The 23218-nt window shown below is 42.3% G+C and overlaps 1 protein-coding gene across 1 annotated transcript in view; it reads left to right on the plus strand.

Moving 5' to 3' along the window:
* The window catches only part of LOC124717013 (esterase FE4-like), a 205052-nt gene that overhangs the window by 95505 nt on the left and 86329 nt on the right, over nt 1-23218 (plus strand). The window contains exon 4 of the mRNA XM_047243655.1: nt 7131-7316. Coding sequence (XP_047099611.1) covers nt 7131-7316 — 186 coding nt within the window. The remainder of the gene's footprint in view (nt 1-7130; nt 7317-23218) is intronic.

Raw genomic sequence — 23218 nt, forward strand, 5'->3', positions numbered from 1 at the left:
TGGAACATGTGCCTCATCGTCCGGATCTTGCTAAATCAGATTTTTATTTCTTTGGGCCGCTGAAAGATGCATTGCGAGGTCATGAATGTTTCTCAGACACAGAGGTGCAAGAGGTGGTGTATCAGTGGCTTTGCAACCAACTGGAAATCTTATTTTTGGCAGGAATACACAAGCTTGTAGACCGATGGAGCAAGTGCATTTCAAAGAAGGAAGACCACATTGCAAAATATGTGTAAATCAACTGTATTTTTGAAGTAAGTGTGTTGTACGTACTGTAAGACCTTCGGTACACACACCATCATGTTATTTGACTTGTCGCTCTAGCGAAGTAGGCGAGTGTCAGCAATATGTATCGTGGTCTTATCGTGGCGTGTTTATCTTCTGCCGTTAGATCAGACGATAAAAATGCCACTTGCACGCTTAGAGTAGCAGATTGACGGTGACCAACATGAAATAGAACTTGATTAATTTTCACACACATTTATTAAAATAATAACAAGCATAAAAATAACTTAACTTGGTTCTGGATGCTATTTACAATTGACAATCTGAAGTTCCTTTGGGTCTTGGTACTTTAATCTTATTCTCACATCCCTGACGCTTGACAAAGTGTTTATACATTTATCTTCATGGCTATGTACAGGAATATGGTAATCTTATTAGGCGCAGACTGAAACTTGACTATAGACTGGTACAGACTATTGTAGACTGGTGCAGACAAATGCAGACAAATGCAGAATAATGCAGACTGACGCAGACTGACTGATCGGAGGTCTGTACATTCGTTATAATACCTCTAGCGTTCAGGTATCACTGCGCGACTGTGATCCGCGAGGAGAAAAGGTTCTACGTTAGCAGCAATCTCATTGGCTGCGTTACATATTAATACGTGGATCGGCGGAAGCAGAATTTGGTCTGTCTCTCAGACAGCGCCATCCCGTACTGCGGAGATGGACGAGCGCTGCGCCTGCGCTGTTGTGCTTAGCGGGGCGCGCTCTAGTGGGAAAGTTGTGTACACGCTGACTACGCGGAACTATCTACACAACAGTAAGTAATGTGTTTTATGAAAAGTCTGGGTAATTTTTGACTTACCCTTATACAAAACAATAGCTCTGCTTCCATCCTGTGGGAGTGGCTTTCTGTCTTCAGCAAATTAGCCACCCGCCTGGAGGAACCAAGGCGGCAGGCAACATTCTTGCCCACAGGAGCCGCGATTTGCAGCTGGGGTCACCCAGTGCTCTCAGTCGCTGCCGAAAGAGTCTGCTCCACATCTCGGACGAGACTGCCTTCAAGCAAACAGAGTGGAGACTGGCCCTCTTTCCCGGCCTGCCCACCAGTTCCCTGAGGGGAGCACCCAGTGACAAGCTATCCGACCCTTTGCAATGTCCAGACCTCTGAGCGTATTCACCCATAATCCAAGCAGGCGAGGCATAGTATGTACAATCTCTAAAACAGTATCCACACAGCCATTTCAGTGCTAATTATAAAAGTGAGATTGAACGATTTTCATTCTTCAGTGCCCAAACAGAAGACAATATTTACACGTTTTCGAGGGCACGATGAAATGAATGCCAAGAGGAACAAAAAACAACAGGAATATTATCAAAGAACGACTGAGTCAGCCTGAGAGTACTTGTGAATAAGTTCAAACAGTTCCGTCTTTTTCACTGTTTTCCCTTGATTTGCATGAATAAAATAAAAATTATTTTAGACCCACACACGCAATATTTGCGTGCTTTGGGGAATGGCTTCTGTTACCTGCTTCTCATCAGACACAAAAAGTAATGAGATAGAAAAAAAGGACTGAGCAAAGCAAACTAACATAAACAGTTACATGTCGTTCTCTGGTTAGTACAGTTAGTTTCCCATCAAGTTGATTCTTCTTTTGCGAAAGTGTAAGGGATCATCCAAAAGTTTTCGTTTTAGCACATTGCTGCAAAGTACCGGGTGACCAAAAAGTCAGCATAAATTTGAAAACTTAATAAACCACGAAATAATGTAGATAGAGGGGTAAAAATTGGCAATGCTTGGAATGACATGGCGTTTTATTAGAACAAAAAAAAGTATTGCTAGACGCGTGAAAGATCTCTTGCGAGCGTCGTTTGGTGATGATCGTGTGCTCAACCACCACTTTCGTCATGCTTGGCCTCCCAGGTCCACAGACCTCAGTCCGTGCGATTATTGACTTCGGGGTTACCTGAAGTCGCAAGTGTATCGTGATCGACCGATATCTCTAGGGATGCTGAAAGACAACATCTGACGCCAATGCCTCACCATAACTCCGGACATGCTTTACAGTGCTGTTCGCAACATTATTCCTCGACTACAGCTATTGTTGAGGAATGCTGGTGGACATATTGAGCATTTCCTGTAAAGAACATCTTCTTTGCTTCATCTTACTTTTGTTATGCTAATTATTGATATTCTGATCAGATGAAGCGCCATCTGTCGGACATTTTTTGAACTTTTGTATTTGTTTGGTTCTAATAAAACCCCATGTCATTCGAAGCATGTATGTCAATTTGTACCTCTCTATCTACATTATTCCGTGATTTATTCAGTTTTCAAATTTATACTGACTTTTTGATCACCCGGTATATGCAACGTAGCGCGGCTACAATGTGGGTAAATAAGCACCCACGTGTGGGCAAGGATTAGTGTGGCATTGTAAATTAGGAATCGTGAACTACAAAGTGTGTCCCAGTTCCGTTACGACTGCTTGTGGGAAATTCCAAACTGCGAAGCGGCGTTACAGTCCTTTAAGTTTCAAAAAGATCTGCGCTGAAAGCGTTTGCAATGCTGCAGCAGGCATCGTGGCCGCAAGTGTAAAAAATGGCAGTGGAGGAGTGACACTACTACAAGTTTTTGTGTGTCCTCCAGCGTTTGTGGCCGAGAATTCGTATTCGACCCGAATAACAAGAGACAAGTTTCTTGTTTCGCCTCCATGACGACACCCCAGCTCACAAAGCGAAGACTGTGCGCGAATTTTTGGCCAGCTAATGGATCACAGCACTGGAACGCCCACGGTATTCACTGGATTTGGCCCCAGCCGACTTCTGGTTGTTCCCCAAACTGAAGTTGCAATGAAAGGACGTCGCCATGACACAGTTAAGGGCATGAAAGAAAATTGTACTGCAGTATAAATGCTATTCCAAAAAAAGACTATAGCGACTGTTACAAACTCCTTTGAAACGATTTCAGTACGTTTAGATTCCGGGGGAGGCTATTTTGAATAAGTACCATCCTTTTGTGTGAAACGTTCTGCTAAGCCCACAGGACAGGACAGGTAGCTGGAATAATTGTGGAAAGGGGCCAAAATAAGCGACTGTCAGTTACACTCTAACGCATACAACTTTATTTATTTAACCAAACATTTCAATACAAATTCTTTAACTTAGTTGTCGGCTGAATACGCCACAGTATCTTATGCCTTAAGGGCACAAACACTTTGATTTAAGAAAAACGGCTGAAAGCCATTAACTCAAAATTCAGACGCTAAAAGAATATTTAGCAGGCAGAAGGCCTCACGTGAAGTGAGTTCTATAATTTGGCTGAAGGCCCCAAAATCTAACAATTGAAAAGCAACAACCTTAATTTAAGGACGGCTGAAGGCCGATGATTTAAGACTCAAGGTAACATTAAATTAAAAAACGCACGGCAGAAGGCCTTACCTTCATTTAGTCTGAATGCTCCAAACAATCTAACACGTGACAAGCATGGAACTTTAATTTTAAAACGGCTGACGGCCCATAACTTTTCTTTCTTTCTTTCTTTCCTTTTTTTTTTCATCATACTGACTGGTTTGATGCGGCCCGCCACGAATTCCTTTCCTGTGCTAACCTCTTCATTTCAGAGTAGCACTTGCAACCTACGTCCTCAATTATTTGCTTGACGTATTCAAATCTCTGTCTTCCTCAACAGTTTTTGCCCTCTACAGCTCCCTCTAGTACCATGGAAGTCATTCCCTCATGTCTTAGCAGATGTCCTATCATCCTGTCCCTTCTCCTTATCAGTGTTTTCCACATATTTCTTTCCTCTCCGATTCTGCATGGAACCTCCTCATTCCTTACCTTATCAGTCCACCTAATTTTCAACATTCGTCTATAGCACCACATCTCAAATGCTTCGATTCTCTTCTGTTCCGGTTTTCCCACAGTCCATGTTTCACTACCATACAATGCTGTACTCCAGTCGTACATCCTCAGAAATTTCTTCCTCAAATTAAGGCCTGTATTTGATATTAGTAGACTTCTCTTGGCCAGATATGCCTTTTTTGCCATAGCGATTCTGCTTTTGATGTCCTCCTTGCTCCGTCCGTCATTGGTTATTTTACTGCCTAGGTAGCAGATTTCCTTAACTTCATTGATTTCGTGATCCTCAGTCCTGATGTTAAGTTTCTCGCTGTTCTCATTTCTACTACTTCTCATTACGTCTTTCTCCGATTAACCCTCAAACCATACTGTGTACTCATTAGACTGTTCATTCCGTTCAGCAGATCATTTAATTCTTCTTCACTTTCACTCAGGATAGCAATGTCATCAGCGAATCGTATCATTGAAATCCTTTCACCTTGTATTTTAAATCCACTCCTGAACCTTTCTTTTATTTCCATCATTGCTTCCTCGATGTACAAATTGAAGAGTAGGGGCGAAAGGCTACAGCCTTGCCTTACACCCTTCTTAATACGAGCACTTCGTTCTTGATCGTCCACTCTTATTAATCCCTCTTGGTTGTTGTACATATTGTCCATGACCTGTCTCTCCCTATAGCTTACCCCAACTTTTTTCAGAATCTCTAACAGCTTGCACCATTTTATATTGTCGAACGCTTTTTCCAGGTCGACAAATCCTATGAAAGTGTCTTGATTTTTCTTTAGCCTTGCTTCCATTATTAGCCGTAACGTCAGAATTACCTCTCTGGTCCCTTTACTTTTCCTAAAGCCAAACTGATCGTCACCTAGCGCATTCTCAATTTTCTTTTCCATTCTTCTGTATATTATTCTTGTAAGCAGCTTCGATGCATGAGCTGTTAAGCTGATTGTGCGATAATTCTCGCACTTGTCAGCTCTTGTCGTCTTCGGAATTGTGTGGATGATGCTTTTCCGAACGTCAGATGGTATGTCGCTAGACTCATATATTCTACACACCAACGTGAATAGTCGTTTTGTTGCCACTTCCCCCAATTATTTTAGAAATTCTGATGGAATGTTATCCATCCCTTCAGCCTTATTTGACCGCAAGTCCTCCAAAGCTCTTTTAAATTCCGATTTACTTAAACACCACTAAAAACACCGGGCGAGGTGGCGGAGTGGTTAGACACTGGACTCGCATTCGGGAGGACGACGGTTCAATCCCGCGTCCGGCCATCCTGATTTAGGTTTTCCGTGATTTCCCTAAATCGCTCCAGACAAATGCCGGGATGGTTCCTTTGAAAGGACACGGCTGACTTCCTTCCCCGTCCTTTGCTAACCCGATGAGACCGATGACCGCGCTGTCTGTTCTCCTTCCCCAAACAACCCCCCCCCCCCTCCCCAATAATTAGCGCACATTTAGCGCACCACTAAAAACAATTCAACTTTAATTCAAAACCATCGGCTATGAGCCATACAGATGCACACGACAGAAAATAAGAAAAGGCAGTGCAGCTAACGGCGCTCAGAAGTTTCGGGGATCGGCCAGCACTTGAAATACTAACGTCCATTTAGGTGAGACGGGCAGTCGGCCCAACCATTCTCGATCCGACTAAAACCCGACCAACAGACAGTCAATGGACCCGCCGACAAGGTAACTTGCGCTCCACTCGACCAGCACACAACCGGGAGTTCAATGCAAACGTAAAAGGCATGGATGCCCACAACCAAGCATACAATAAGCTGCCGAACTGCACACCGTGCTGGACAGCGACAACACGGTGAGAAAAGCACACTACCTCAATTTACGTCAACGGCCAGGACAGGTAACCAGAATGTTAACGGCCACAAGGCAGAAAATTCCGCCAGTGTTTTTCAATTTCAAATAACCAAGTACAGTTAGACTCCACCGGACGGTGGCTAAACCTTCGCCAACTCGAACACACACGTTGATGCTCGCAGTATTGCCCCGCAGCTAACAACGAGAACCAAACGGCACAATGTGAACAGTTTTGACTTGCTGGTAATTTAAATCCAAACTCAACTTTCGTATCCAGGGTCGGTGAGCCACTGACCTCGTAGCAATGGCAACAGCCTCACACACTCTGCGTAGAGACTGCCAGCAGGCCCGGCCAAACTAAACCCCGTGGAGATTTCTTCGCTGCTCTGTGGCAAACCGACTGCTCGCACACAGCACTGGTGGAAACTATAAGCACCAGACCAAAGATAGTACAAAGTGGGAATATCGATACACACCACTCTTGCCCCTGATGGAGAGAGCGAACAACAGCATAATCGGAAGAACTGCGAGCAACCAAACATAGGACAGGATGTTTAAACCAACGCATAACATGAGCTCAACACAGCTCAATTTGAATATAATCCATGACTTCTATTTTTCGTACAGTCCTAATGGAACTAGGATACACTCTGTATGTCAACTATTACCAAATTCATCCAACGGAGACCAGTATGCTGTTATTATTTTCTTCACTGCCGAAGGACAGACATTAGACCCCCATCGAAGAATGAAGAACATGTATGGGGTAGCATTTTTGACAGTCATCATTGTGTGAGACAAGAAGTGCTGCTGCTTCGTGATAACGCACATCCCCATATCACAAATGTCGTACCACAGAAGTACTTCAATGGGAGACACTTGAGCACCAGTCATTATCTGTCCCCGTGCAATTATCACGCCGTCATTCCCTTAACAAAGGCCATGAAAGTCGATGATATCTGTCAGAGAAAGATGTGCAACAGGCACTTCTTCATGTGGCAGGATATGGTCTATCTTCAACCTGGTGCAACGGTGGGCTAATTGCCTCAATGTTCACGGCGATTTTGCCTGATTGGCATACCGATTGAAGACAGCCTTTGAATGGAAACTTTTCGATACCTCTCATATTTAAAGCTGCGCTACATTGCCAGTAGTGTTAATAGTACTATCGATGGATGAGGTCGTAACCAGCTGTGGTGATTTCTGCGTGTCGTGTTGCAGGCTTCCTGAACGCGGGGGACCGTCTGGTTCCGGGGAACATGGGCTTCAAGGACCAGGTGATGGCGCTGCGCTGGGTCAAGGACAACATCGCCAGCTTCGGGGGAGACCCCAACAACGTCACCATCTTCGGCTGCAGTGGAGGGGGATGGTCCTGCCACGCTCTCGTCCTCTCGCCGTTGACCAAGGGTGCGTAAGTACTCGTCACCAGTTCTGTGGAAAGGGGGTCTACAATGTGGTGTGTGTGACGATTCCTGTTACAGCGTGCCAGACATTTTGTACATTTTAGATATCTGAATATAAGTACTATTAAATGTGGGCATGGCTTAAAAAGTCTTAGTCACACAAGATGTCAGCAGTGCTGCAGCTGAGACACAGCAAATGGCCATTAACATTGGCAGTCGTGTGCATGTGTCATCTGTTGCAACAGATCCACATCTACATCCTCAAGCTACATTATAGAGTGCGGTGGAGGGTAATTTGTGTAATACCATCACTTGTGCTTTCCTGTCCCAGCTACAAATGGTCCGAGAGAAAAACAGTTGTTGGTCGGCAAGTGTGTGAGCTTGATTTTAACTTCATGCACTATTCGTAAAATATGCATAGAAATGTGCCCTCTCAGGAGGTTACCAGTAAACCACATCATGATGCAGAACGGCCTTTCTTGTACTGCCTGACACTTTGTATGCCTGACTACCTCCGTGACGTTTTCATGCATGTCTAATGAATCTCTATCGAAATTTGCTGCTCTTCTTTGGATTTTCACCTTTTACCTTATAATTCTACAGGATATGGCACACAAACTTAGGAGCAATACTCAAGTATTGGTTGAACCAGGGTTTTGAAAACTATCTGCTTTGTGGGTGGACTAAACTTCTAACGATTATTCAGCGAAATAAATAAATCAAAAGAAAATTATAATGTAAATTATGAGTATTTTTCGCTGAGAGGCTCTACGATAATTATAAAAGTGACTTTGTAAGTTTCTTATATACTTAAACTCGTGTTCATAAGTGTCAAGTTGGTATCTGAGAAAAGTGTAAAACCTATGTTTCGTATCGAAATATGTAAAACTCAGTGCAGAGCAACAGAACTATGTGAAAATTTATTTTTGAACCGAAGTATGTGGAGCTCACACTCCACAGCGCGAATACCAGACTGGCTTGTACATTAAACAATTCGTCTGCGAGAACTCAATCTGTTTTCAATGACGTTTACATACTCCATCTGACTGCAAAAAAAAAAAAAGACTCAGTTTAAAAAGTTTACCCCAGAATATTGCTAATATTTATCTTTAGCCTTGCAAACAATTGCTGTACTTGAACCGTTATTGTAATTACACAGCTAATGAACATGAAATTAACGTATCTGCCATTCTGATCAAACGGCTTGAAAATTCCTGAGATAGTACTTCACTGAAATCTTTTACTGGTATTAAGCCTCTGAACTGATATTGATACTGTTTTCACAAACACACTCTGTCAATAACTGTGCCTTGCAATGGACATGAACTTTCATAGCATTCAAATTTATTGGCCTACCTGTGCGCACGGAATACTCGTCTGCTTTGCAGTTTGTTGCAATTGAGAATAATGACGTGACTGTCAAAAATCAAATTTGTCTTGCATTACTTGCATTGTGCAATTCAAGATGGTATCTTACCAACTTTCGTAAATGCAGCTCAGTACACAACACGCGATGTGCAATGTGAATGTGCAAACAGGATCATGAAAGTCAATGAAAATGAACAATTAATCTTGTTGTTGTTATTGTTGTGGTCTTCAGTCCTGAGACTGGTTTGATGCAGCTCTCCATGCTACTCTATCCTGTGCAAGCTTCTTCATCTCCCAGTACCTACTGCAACCTACATCCTTCTGAATCTGCTTAGTGGTCTCCCTCAACGATTTTTACCCTCCACGCTGCCCTCCAATACTAAATATGTGATCCCTTGATGCCTAAAAACATGTCCTACCAACCGATCCCTTCTTCTAGTCAAGTTGTGCCACAAACTTCTCTTCTCCCCAATCCTATTCAATACCTCCTCATTAGTTGCGTGATCTACCCACCTTATCTTCAGCATTCTTCTGTAGCACCACATTTCGAAAGCTTCTATTCTCTTCTTGTCCAAACTGGTTATCGTCCATGTTTCACTTCCATACATGGCTACACTCCATACAAATACTTTCAGAAACGACTTCCTGACACTTAAATCTATACTCGATGTTAACAAATTTCTCTTCTTCAGAAACGATTTCCTTGCCATTGCCAGTCTACATTTTATATCCTCCCTACTTCGACCATCATCAGTTATTTTACTCCCTAAATAGCAAAACTACTTTACTACTTTAAGTGTCTCATTTCCTAATCTAATCCCCTCAGCATCACCCTATTTAATTTGACTACATTCCATTATCCTCGTTTTGCTTTTGTTGATGTTCATCTTATATCCTCCTTTCAAGACACTGTCCATTCCGTTCAACTGCTCTTCCAAGTCCTTTGTTGTCTCTGACAGAATTACAATGTCATCGGCGAACCTCAAAGTTTTTACTTCTTCTCCATGAATTTTAATACCTACTCCGAATTTTTCTTTTGTTTCCTTTACTGCTTGCTCAATATACAGATTGAATAACATCAGGGAGAGGCTACAACCCTGTCTCACTCCTTTCCCAACCACTGCTTCCCTTTCATGCCCCTCGACTCTTATAACTGCCATCTGGTTTCTATACAAATTGTAAATAGCCTTTCGCTCCCTGTATTTTACCCCTGCCACCTTCAGAATTTGAAAGAGAGTATTCCAGTTAACGTTGTCAAAAGCTTTCTCTAAGTCTACAAATGCTAGAAACGTAGGTTTGCCTTTTCTTAAACTTTCTTCTAAGATAAATCGTAAGGTTAGTATTGCCTCACGTGTTCCAACATTTCTACGGAATCCAAACTGATCTTCCCCGAGGTCCGCTTCTACCAGTTTTTCCATTCGTCTGTAAAGAATTCGCGTTAGTATTTTGCAGCTGTGACTTATTAAACTGGTTAATCTTAATGACTGATAAATGAAAAGAAAGAGTCCAAGTTTAACTGTGTTTCGTTAAGCCATAACAGCAATACACATTTCTATAAAGTCGCTGAGGAATGAAATAAATAGGAAGTTCAGGGAAGCTAAGATGAAATGGCTGCAGGAAAAATGTGAAGACATCGAAAAAGATATGATTGTCGCAAGGACAGATTCAGCATACAGGAAAGTCAAAACAACCTTTGGTGACATTAAAAGCAACGGTGGTAACATTAAGAGTGCAACGGGAATTCCACTGTTAAATGCAGAGGAGAGAGCAGATAGGTGGAAAGAATACATTGAAAGCCTCTATGAGGGTGAAGATTTGTCTGATGTGATAGAAGAAGAAACATGAGTCGATTTAGAAGAGATAGGGGATCCAGTATTAGAATCGGAATTTATAAGAGCTTTGGAGGACTTACGGTCAAATATGACAGAAGGGATAGATAAAATTCCATCAGAATTTTTAAAATCATTGGGGGAAGTGGCAACAAAACGACTATTCACGTTGGTGTGTAGAATATATGAGTCTGGCGATATACCATCTGACTTTCGGAAAAGCATCATCCACACAATTTCGAAGACGGCAAGAGCTGACAAGTGCGAGAATTATCGCACAATCAGCTTAACAGCTCATGCATCGAAGCTGCTTACAAGAATAATATACAGAAGAATGGAAAAGAAAATTGAGAATGCGCTAGGTGACGATCAGTTTGGCTTTAGGAAAAGTAAAGGGACCAGAGAGGCAATTCTGACGTTACGGCTAATAATGGAAGCAAGGCTAAAGAAAAATCAAGACACTTTCATAGGATTTGTCGACCTGGAAAAAGCGTTCGACAATATAAAATGGTGCAAGCTGTTAGAGATTCTGAAAAAAGTAGGGGTAAGCTATAGGGAGAGACGGGTCATACACAATATGTACAACAACCAAGAGGGAATAATAAGAGTGGACGATCAAGAACGAAGTGCTCGTATTAAGAAGGGTGTAAGACAAGGCTGTAGCCTTTCGCCCCTACTCTTCAATTTGTACATCGAGGAAGCAATGATGGAAATAAAAGAAAGGTTCAGGAGTGGAATTAAAATACAAGGTGAAAGGATATCAATGATACGATTCGCTGATGACATTGCTATCCTGAGTGAAAGTGAAGAAGAATTAAATGATCTGCTGAACGGAATGAACAGTCTAATGAGTACACAGTATGGTTTGAGAGTAAATCGGAGAAAGACGACGGTAATGAGAAGTAGTAGAAATGAGAACAGCGAGAAACTTAACATCAGGATTGAGGGTCACGAAGTCAAAGAAGTTAAGGAATTCTGCTACCTAGGCAATAAAATAACCAATGACGGACGGAGCAAGGAGGACATCAAAAGCAGACTCGCTATGGCAAAAAAGGCATATCTGGCCAAGAGAAGTCTACTAATATCAAATACCGGACTTAATTTGAGGAAGAAATTTCTGAGGATGTACGACTGGAGTACAGCATTGTATGGTAGTGAAACATGGACTGTGGGAAAACCGGAACAGAAGAGAATCGAAGCATTTGAGATGTGGTGCTATAGACGAATGTTGAAAATTAGGTGGACTGATAAGGTAAGGAATGAGGAGGTTCCATGCAGAATCGGAGAGGAAAAGAATATGTGGAAAACACTGATAAGGAGAAGGAACAGGATGGTAGGACATTTGCTAAGACATGAGGGAATGGCTTCCATGGTACTAGAGGGCACTGTAGAGGGCAAAAACTGTAGAGGAAGACAGAGATTTGAATACGTCAAGCAAATAATTGAGGACGTAGGTTGCAAGTGCTACTCTGAGATGAAGAGGTTAGCACAGGAAAGGGACTCGTGGCAGGCCGCATCAAACCAGTCAGCAGACTGATGACCAAAATAAATAAATAAATAAATAAAGTTCTAACACCTAGACAAGTTAGCAAAATATTTCTCAGTAATTCTTCTGTGTAAAATTCTGTCTTTTGACACTTGTTTCTACTGTAAGACAAGATCATGCACTTCATTACAAAATTTCTAGAGCAAACTTCAACCATTCACAATTTTCTAGCAATGAGAACTCACACAATTACAAATACAAGAAACTGGGTTACCTTAAGAGTTGTGTTTTATCATTCTTGTATTAATACAGTTTCATTTGCTGAATATATTTACTCAAAACATATCGTTGCAAAATCCTTTTTAAATAATGCTGCCTCGACTACACAGCAGACCAGTTTTCATCCTTTTTAAACCAAGTACACTGCCAGACTGTCCAACACACTCTTTTACTGCTACTATCTAACTTACTCTGGCAAAGTCAAGTTAACCTCTCTAACATCTGTGGTCTCAAACGCAGTTTTACTAAGAATGTGATTATATCCATATTAGAGAGGTTGAGAACATTTATCAAATGCGCAACTTCATTCACATTTATGGCCAAAATGTCCTGAAAACCATCATGGCAAACATAACAGCCCTCAGTAAACTCTTTCTGTATCATAAATGACTGACTAACTAATCAACTGATTATCAGATAACTAACGCACTAACTGAACAACTCAACCGCAGTCTGCCATCTGTCTTACTGGCGATTCGTTTTATGTGGTCATACCACGTTAAATCACTCTCTACGCATACTCTCATATACAGGGTGGTCAGAAAATGTGTGAAATTCTTGAAGGGATGTCACAGGGCAGGTTGTACTGAGACATAAATGTTAAGAAAGAAATTCGATACGTTGCTCCGTTTCCGACTTATTTATCATAGAATTTAGCCAATCGGGGCGTCGCGCGCTCACATTCAAGCGGCCTGCCAGGGGTGTTGTTGCCCAACGATTGCTTTGTCTCGTTAGGTGAAACTTGAATTTACACCCACGACGATCTGATTGGTTAACTTCAATGCTAAATAATTCGGAAACGGCGCAACGTATCGAATTTCCTTCTTAACATTTATGTCTCAGTACAACCTGCCCTGTAACATCCCTACAAGCATTTCACACATTTTCTGACCACCTTGAATGTAATGCATGTGAATGCTTCCAGTGACTGTTTGGCAATCATGTAATCACACAACGACGAGTCTGTCTGCCAATTTACGCGTAATACAGGGTGATCAGGAAGTAACTAGTTGTCATTAAATGACTGTTAAGTTTTTAATATTGATGCCATAGTATTGGGAATAGCACAAACATTAAATAGGACCGTGATTTTTCATGGCGCGTAGTACCGACGGTGGCCGTGGGAGGCGGTACACTCAACAACAACAAAGATGGTCGATCGATTTACAATTGGGGAACAAGCACAGGTTGCTTCACGCTATGAGATGTGGAATTGTACCGTTCTTCTGCAGAGATGGTGGCCCATGGTAAAGGGAAGGAATGTCACACTTCCTCCAGAGACAATAAAGAATTGCTGTACGAAGCTAGGGACCACAGATTTGGTAAAGGATGCAGCAAAAACAGGTCGTCCATCCAAATCGTTGCCCAGGGAAATCGAGACGTCAGGCAGCACGAGAGAGCGGACTCACAAGGCACATTAGGTATTGCATAAGGAGTTAAACTTTCGAACATGGAAACTATTTTACGTGCAGCAGCTGACACCAGAAGACTATGTTAGCAGAGTGCAGAATGAGGAGTTGATGTTGGGTTGGAACAAAGATTGGCCTCAATTGTTTCACAACAGCCTCTGGAGTGACGAGATCGTATTCCGTGTGGGAGGTTTGTCAGTCGGCAGAACTGCCATTGTTGGACAGCGCAGGATCTTGAAGTTACGATGGAGAAGACACATTGGGAGTAGCCATTACTTTTGTGTGTTTTATGCTAAATACGAACCTGAGAATGTGAACTGACAGCCTAAATGTGCTACTCAGGCCAGAGTCACTTCACTTACATGAAATTTAAAAGAATTGTGTGTGTGTGTGTGTGTGTGTGTGTGTGTGTGTGTGTGTGTGTGTGTGTGTGTGTAAACCGATCTCATTCATAAGCAAATAAATAAGCAAACCAATAATTTCACGCTCAGTAGACTTGCTCATTGCGAAATGCTTAAAAAAACAAAAACAACGTAACTGTATAAAAAAAATCAAACTGTAATGTCGACCTGTATAAGAATGTAACCTGAAACACACGAAAATCTCTGCACTGAAATATGGCCCTGGTAAAATAAGGAAACTAAGAGAACCTACATTACGCACAGGAAACGAAACAATCATGTATTATGAATCTCACCTGTTAAATCTCCGCCACCAGTAGCTGATTGGTCAGCGCAACAGAATGTCGATCCTAGTGGCCCAGGTTCGATTCCCGGCTGGGTACGATATTTTCTCTGCTCACGGACTGGGTGTTGTGTTGTCCTAATCATCATCATTTCATCCGCATCGTCTCACAAGTCGCCGAAGTGGCATCAAATCGAAACATTTGCGCCCGGCGAATGGTCTACCCGACTGGAGGCCCTAGTCACACGAAATTTACATTTTACCTGCAAAATGAAGTACTGGCAGAAACAGAAAGACTCAATAAAAAAAATACTGCTAAAAACTGGGTACAGTTGGTCCAGGAAAATTGGGTTCATAATCTTGACACAGAATGCCAATGACACAAAATTTAACTTTAGAAATTTCAGTTAGGAAGGAACTTTTTAAAAAATATATAGACATTAATACGAAAATTCATTTAATCTTCCTTGGTAAAGGAAATTAACTCAGAAGATCAATCAATAGAATAATCAATAAAAACTTGACTAAGACGAGGGTGAAATGAACCAACAATACAAGTCTATAAAAATAAAAATAAACTTCTTAACTCATCAAGTAATACCTTGTTATTCATTTATAAACCTTTTTTATGTCCATATGCTAGCCAACCATTCTTATGAGTCATCATTCCTTCGCGTAATAAATCTGTAACTCACATACTTCCACAAGTGCGACCGTGCATTACACTGTACACTCAAGGAAATGTGTCTGCTGCACACCACAGCTACTGACTGTCAAAGATTCTGTGACTCCCTAATGTTTTCTCACAGTGACCGCTACAGTCGCAGGTTCGAATCCTGCCTCGGGCATGGATGTGTGTGATGTCCTTAGGTTAGTTAAGTTTAAGTAGTTCTAAGTTCTAGGGGACTGATGACCTCAGATGTTAAGTCCCATAGTGCTCAGAGCCATTTGAACCATTTGTTACCATCACAGCCACAGTTGCCTAACAACTGTTTCTCTGACCAAAGTTCTTCAAATATATCATTTTCCTTTACAAATATCAACATATCCAATAACATCATCAAAAAATAGCCATCTTACAGCATTCGCGTCCAAAAGTGACAGGGTCGTGTGGAATAACGGCTACAAACGACATCGGCCCATATCTCCTGCATGACACAATGAACATGGAACGCCATGTTCAAATGCTTCAGGATTACGTTCGGTGTCTGGATGGGAAAATACCGACTACATCGTCTTCAAGCAAGATGGCGCACCGCCTCACGTTCCGTATGTCGTGCGAAACTTGTTGGGGAGACGTCTACGCCTGACACACTGTAACTTTTTATGAGACTGGTCAAAAAAGGTGTCCCAAACGAAACCTCGCACAATGGACGCATTGGAGGAACAGATTTGGGAAGTACTTACCAAGATCGCACACAACTTCCTCCAGAAAGCTGTGGATTTCATTCTACGTCGTTTGAGGAAGTTCCTGCAACGACATTCAATTGACTTTTAAGGTATGCAATCACATTCCCATATTACAGTGCATATCATCATCATTTATTGCATTTATGGACCTTTAAGGCCTGCAGCGGAATAAAAAGAATACAAGCCATAATATAAAAGGAATACAACAAACTGCACATGATAAAAATTTGCAAAGACACACATTACAAAAAGAAAAAACACACCAGTCACAATCTCAGTGCAGGAGACATTTATTGCAGATGGCGGTCCATCGCTGTCGGTCTCCAGCTGTGGGACCCCTTTCCTCTATAGTGCATTAGCATGTATAGAACAAATGATTGGGGTTAGGAGTGGACCCTTATTTCACGACAGAGCATAACGGTTTTTAGCTGTACACAAATTGTTTTTAATTCAGGATTATTATCAAAGAAGTACATGAATTTACATAGGTTATAACGTGACAATGTTAGGACAGTTGTCAAGATAACGCATTTCGTCCTGTTTAATCGAAATGACACTGTACTCAACAAGATTAAATTTTAACCAGAAGGTTCTCTACAAAATTATTCTTACTACTACATCATGAAGTTAGCTGATATTACGATAAATCATCCAATTCCGGATCTAAGTTCGGTACTATTTAGGATGACAATGAAGTCTACGGAGGATGGTTAGTTTTTGTGACAATCTGGGCAAAAGACCACTCAAGGTTGCTCGAGTTCACAGTGGTCGCAAGCTGGTAAATCAACAAGTTCACGCCTCGGTTAGCAGTATTTACCTTAGCTGTAATGAGCTGTCGGCTGCATGGCTGCTCTCGTCCTCTGAAAGTCCTATAAAAGCTGATCAAAATCTTTGCGGATTTTATCAGCAGAAACTATCCTATGTTTCTCGTTAGGCGAAAAAACATGCACTCATCCCTGGTCTTGAAATATGGCGATATGCATGTGCATGGATGCGTGCATATTTCAATGCCCTCTCAGTTCTCGCAAGAACAATTAATTACATGGCTGCTTCGTTTCTCCGCTGTTGGAGCTCAACGACGCTATAGCTGATATCTAGCTGCATGTCAGCCGAAGTGAATGCAGCGTTACACAATATTCCTTATATAGCGTCTTACAGAGCATGAGGCTCCCTGTTCTGCACTTGACACTTGTTCAGAGGAGAGTCCCCAAAGTTTTCGGTCTTGTGTCTCTCGTAGCATAACTATCCCCTACCTGGGTCCTTTCGTGCTCCACATCACGGCTTTTTCCGACCAATAGGAGCATTCCTTTCATCTTGTGGAAACTACCTCTGCCAGTCACAAAGTGCCTACCATCAAATTACATCGAAACTTCGACACTTTACTCCTTCCTAGTTCATGTCATCCAATCGGACATTTTGTGCCCACTCCAGACGCCTTAAAGTTACACGCATACATCATGAGCGTACCACGCCCAGTTCACATGATCGACTGCGTCACTGGTCTGTTTGTATCCATCTCGAAATTCTCCAACGCAGTTTTCTAAAGATTCTCTCTGTACCACGCCACTGGCTCGCTACCAGCCTTCTTCGATGAGTCACCCAGCATGTTCCTTGTCCACTGCCACAGGCTGCTTTTAGAGCGTTCCGTTGTAGTCAGGCCGTGATATGGCAATTCGCATCTGCTCCCAAACTAACACGTTTCCTCTGGCAGCTTATTTCTTCTCTTGCTCATTGACATGCAGGATTTAGGTTCGGTGTGTTAATTTCGTCGACAGAGTGTCATCCCTTTGCATTGCACATTTGGGGATGGATCCAGTGTAGTCTCTTCTGCCCAAATATACAACCCATGTGTGGCTTTCCGTACCGCTGGTAAAGGGCTTCTTTTGTTCTTCGTTCCCATTTACCCTTCATGGTATTGTAGAATGGTCCATATATCTTTCGAAGTACCTTCCTCTCGAAAGCACAAATTACTTCTTCAGTTGTTACTGAAGTTGCCCAGGTTTCACAACCATATAAAAGTAGCGGCCGTACTAATGTCATGTACGGCCGAATCTTATTTTTTTTAGCTATATCAGCTGGGATTTTAATAAATGTTTAGGCTGAAGAAAATGCGATTAGCGTTTGTTATTCGTTGCTGCACCTCTTTCGTCTCTTTACTTTTGTTGGTCAATACGGATCACAGGTATTTGAATTCTCTTACTTGTTCGAAGGTATGCCCATCAACAATAATGGAGGGGAGAGCAGCTCGATGTTGTGAGACAACGAGATATTTTGTTTTACTCTCGTTCACTACCAGCCCTATTTGTTTCGCGGTATGGAGGAATCATGAAGTGTCAACGCTTACTTTCTCTTGGGTGTTACCAAGGATCACAGCATCGTCAGCAAATGCCAGGATAGTGTCTGTTCGCACCAACTCCATTTCTCAGTTTCGACCAGGGCCGCGGCTTACTTTTTCCAAGGCCAAGTTGAATAATGGCGAGCAGTGTACAACTAACACTTGCCGTATCACTGATTTTCTATGGGTTTACGATCCGACTTCTTGTCAGCCTCACAACGAACTTGGTTGCAATTTGTATGGTGTCGGTGGCTGGGAGTTCCCAGTCGGAAAGTTCGGCCGCCAAGTGCAAGCCTTATTGAATGCGACGCCATATTGGGCGACTTGCGCGTCGACAATGGGGATGAAATGATGATGACAGCACAACAACCAGTCCCTGAGGGGAGAAAACCTCCCACCCCAGCCGGGAATCGAACCCGGGCCCCCATGCGTGGTATTCCAATGCGCTGACCATTCAGCAGCTGGAAAGGACACAGTGTATGATAAAAGAGATTATTGAGATAGTTAAGCGAGACAAAAATTTAAAATATGATGAGAGACTGGAATTCGGAGGCAAATATTGGAAGAGGAAGTAGTAGGAAAACATAGACTCGGGGAAAGGGACGAAAGGGCAGCCTCCTGATATAATTTTGCACAGAGCTTAATTTAATCAACGCCAATGCTCTGCTTAAGAACCATGAAAGTAGGATGCATACCTGGAAACCAATTTTTAAATTGTAAGACATTTCCCAATGCAGACGCAGATCGATGATAATTTATTGGTTATGAACTGCAGATTACAACTAAAGAGATAGTAAACGGCAAAAAATTGTGAGATGGAACCTGAATAAGTTAAGGCCGAGAGTTTTACGATAATCTTTAAGGGACCATAAGGCAATGACTGACTGAAACAGAGGAAGGAGTCCACTACAATACGAATGAATATTTTGAGAGAAGAGGTGGTGAAGACAGCAGAGGATGTAAATGGGGAAAGTTACTGTAGATTTTGCTCTTGGAAAACTTAGGTGCCGAAAGTGAATAAGAAAAACAACAAAGAAAACTTTGTTAAAAAGAGAAGGAACTGTCAAGAGCTCATTTGGCAGGCCAGAACTAAGCAAAGAATGGAATACTGGAATGTGGAAGGAATATGTAGAGAGGAAAAGGGGAGGGGCTGTACAAACTAATATGAGCACAATGTTAGATTCCTGCGAAATGTCTGACCACGCAAGGCAATACTGATCCTACCGCTTAACTTAGTGCCGGCCGCGGTGGCCATGCGGTTCTAGGCGCTCAGTCCGGAACCGCGCGACTGCTACGGTCGCAGGTTCGAATCCTGCCTCGGGCATGGATGTGTGTGATGTCCTTAGGTTGGTTAGGTTTAAGTAGTTCTAAGTTCTAGGGGACTGATGACCACGGGTGTTAAGTCCCATAGTGCTCAGAGCTTACCTTAGTAGACAGACTGAAGAGAGGCAAACCTGTGTTTATGGTATTTGTATACTTAGAGAAAGGTTTGACAATCTTAACTGAAAGACATTCTTTGAACTCTGGAGATACAAGCGATAAAACAGATGGACACAAGGTTATCTACAGCTTCTACAGAAACCAAACTGCAGTTGTAAGACTTCAAGGACTTGAAAGGGAATCAGTAATTGAGAAGGCAGAAGTATAGAGGCTATAAAATGCAGACTCCCAATACCAAGAAAAGCGTTTCTGAAAAATAAAATATTTTGACATCAAATATAAATTTTAATTATTGGGTAGTATTTTATGAAGGTATTTGTGTGGAGTGTATTCTTGTATCTAAATGAAACGTGGACGATGAACACTACTGTCAAGAAGACAACGAACGCTTTCAGAATGTGGTGCTAAAGAAGAATGCTGAAGATTAGACAATCGACGCTTTCAGTATGTAGTGCTAAAGAAGAAGATCAGGTATGTATTAGAACTAAACAAGATGTACTGAATTAAACTGCGGAGGGAAAGTAAATTATGGCACAACTTGTCTATAAGTGGGGAATAGTTGAGAGGACATATTCAGGGCATCAAGGAATCGTCAGTTTGGTAATGGAGGCTAAATTGCAGAGAGAGAGAGAGACTAAAGCTTGCCAACGGCAAGCAGATTCGAATGGATGTAGGATGCAGTAGTTACGTAGGGACGAAGAGACCTACACAGGATAGAGTATTGTGGGGACTCTGTATCAACACAGTCTTTAGGCTGAACCCTAAAGCAAACAAATAGTGAGACGAATTGTATTTCTTGTTAATGCAACCAAGCAGCAAATAACTTCACCTTTGATTAAGTAGATCAAATGAGTATTTATTGCCAGGATACTTGTCTAATATAGCCTCTAGGCCATATCAATTGTGATGTATTTGTGTATGCATATCTGTTACACACTGCAAACAGATTTATGTTAGCGAAAAGTTATAACTTGAGCGCAGTTTTCTTATGGCGGCTTCAGAAAATGATAAATTTGAACTACGGTTTTGCTCTCTCTGCCATTTGTGCCATTTTTCATAAGACATAGGCTATATTCTTCGTGAACCAACAACCAATGACCGGTTACATATTATCCATGACTTTCGAATTCTCTGGCAGTTCTCAAAATGTGTAAAAGACATCGATGGCAAATGTATCATGCAGTTCTGCATATTCTGTCATACATTTTTTGTGCATTGGGGGCTTTTCCGCTGACCTCAAATATCATGTGACCATGCTCAGGCATATTAAAGGACGCACTAGCGCCGTATGAAACTATTTTTAATTACCGTTTGCGTCGGGAAAGCAAGTTAATCAAAAAGTAAAGACGGCATTTTGTGAACCAAATATCTATTTGGCAGATGGATCATAACACCTAAAGTGGAAACTGTGAAACCAACTATTATCCCTGGTCCTTCATAACTACTTGCAAGGCCGGGATCAGTGACACTTTAAGGATAATGAAGAGGTTCAAATGGTTCAAATGGCTCTGAGCACTATGGGACTTAACATCTGTGGTCATCAGTCCCCTAGAACTTAGAACTACTTAAACCTAACTAACCTAATGACATCACACACATCCACGCCCGAGGCAGGATTCGATCCTGCGACCGTAGCAGTCGCGATAATGAAGAGGACGCAGGGAATATTGCATTTGGTTTATGCCAAGGTGTTTGACACAAAGATTCAATAATGGATGTCAAATCTTTCGGTGACAGATATCGACTTATCAGGGGATATACTTGTATATCCCGCATGTGAAGACTATTTTAGCGATGCTGCAAAGAGTAATTGGCAATCTGGTGGTATTGCATCTAATTATGACATATTCTAAACGTTGCAAATAAACAAAATGCCTTAAGGCAATACGAAATAAATAACAAGTTTGCTTGCGTGGCCACCATCGGCAGAAAGCACAGAAATATTCGTTTTGTAAGTAACAGACGCCTTTTTCTTGCTACGATGTATTTTATTTGTTCCAGGCGCGTTTCGCCTTTTCCTTTAAGGCATTTCCACTGGAATCTTTGCGATATTTGTAGATCATCAAACAGTTCACGTCTTATTTTTTTACGTGAACTAGTAACTTCTTGCAGTTAATTGAGTTTTTGGGTAGCATCTACATTTCCTCTCATCTGGTCGCAGGCTGGAGGTCGCATTATAACTTCACTTACGAGACATAAGCACATTTTAATGTTAAGAAACATACACAATTTTCATGTTGTCTCAGCTAATTGGTGTGGAACACAATTATTCTTTTGTCACGAGCTGCGGGTATTTTACCAAAAACCGATTTAAAGTCGTAGCTACTGTATCTTCAATTTATGTCTCTTCTTCTTTGGTTTGTTTGTGTACATGTCACCAACTTAACGAATTATATGCTGAAAACTAAAGTGTGTTCATTTCTGTTCTCTCTCGTGTGTGTGTGTGTGTGTGTGTGTGTGTGTGTGTGTGTGTGTGTGTGTGTGTGTGTGTTTGAAGTCAGTCAGGCCGAGTTGAAGAAAGTGAATGTGAATGTAATAGTTGTCAGAGTGTGGTATTTTCAGAGGTGTGATTCGAGCTCAGTTAAAAAAATCCGATATTCGCATTAGAGTTGCCGTTCTGGCTCAAGTAAAGACGCGACACTTCGGTATTTGCCATCTGGCGATTACATCTTTCGAAAAGTCAAGCCTATACCATGTTCTTAAAAGTACTATTTCAAAGTTTTTGTCTTATATGTTGGATGCTACTTACGATGCCCTAAAGACTCATTTAGAAGGTAATATCTTCACTCTTGCACCCCATATACACTCCTGGAAATTGAAATAAGAACACCGTGAATTCATTGTCCCAGGAAGGGGAAACTTTATTGACACATTCCTGGGGTCAGATACATCACATGATCACACTGACAGAACCACAGGCACATAGACACAGGCAACAGAGCATGCACAATGTCGGCACTAGTCCAGTGTATATCCACCTTTCGCAGCAATGCAGGCTGCTATTCTCCCATGCAGACGATCGTAGAGATGCTGGATGTAGTCCTGTGGAACGGCTTGCCATGCCATTTCCACCTGGCGCCTCAGTTGGACCAGCGTTCGTGCTGCAGACCGCGTGAGACGACGCTTCATGCAGTCCCAAACATGCTCAATGGGGGACAGATCCGGAGATCTTGCTGGCCAGGGTAGTTGACTTACACCTTCTAGAGCACGTTGGGTGGCACGGGATACATGCGGACGTGCATTGTCCTGTTGGAACAGCAAGTTCCCTTGCCGGTCTAGGAATGGTAGAACGATGGGTTCGATGACGGTTTGGATGTACCGTGCACTATTCAGTGTCCCCTCGACGATCACCAGTGGTGTACGGCCAGTGTAGGAGATCGCTCCCCACACCATGATGCCGGGTGTTGGTCCTGTGTGCCTCGGTCGTATGCAGTCCTGATTGTGGCGCTCACCTGCACGGCGCCAAACACGCATACGACCATCATTGGCACCAAGGCAGAAGCGACTCTCATCGCTGAAGACGACACGTCTCCATTCGTCCCTCCATTCACGCCTATCGCGACACCACTGGAGGCGGGCTGCACGATGTTGGGGCGTGAGCGGAAGACGGCCTAACGGTGTGCGGGACCGTAGCCCAGCTTCATGGAGACGGTTGCGAATGGTCCT

Source organism: Schistocerca piceifrons, chromosome 9 (genome assembly GCF_021461385.2).
Source record: "Schistocerca piceifrons isolate TAMUIC-IGC-003096 chromosome 9, iqSchPice1.1, whole genome shotgun sequence".
In the NCBI taxonomy this organism is placed as follows: domain Eukaryota; kingdom Metazoa; phylum Arthropoda; class Insecta; order Orthoptera; family Acrididae; genus Schistocerca; species Schistocerca piceifrons.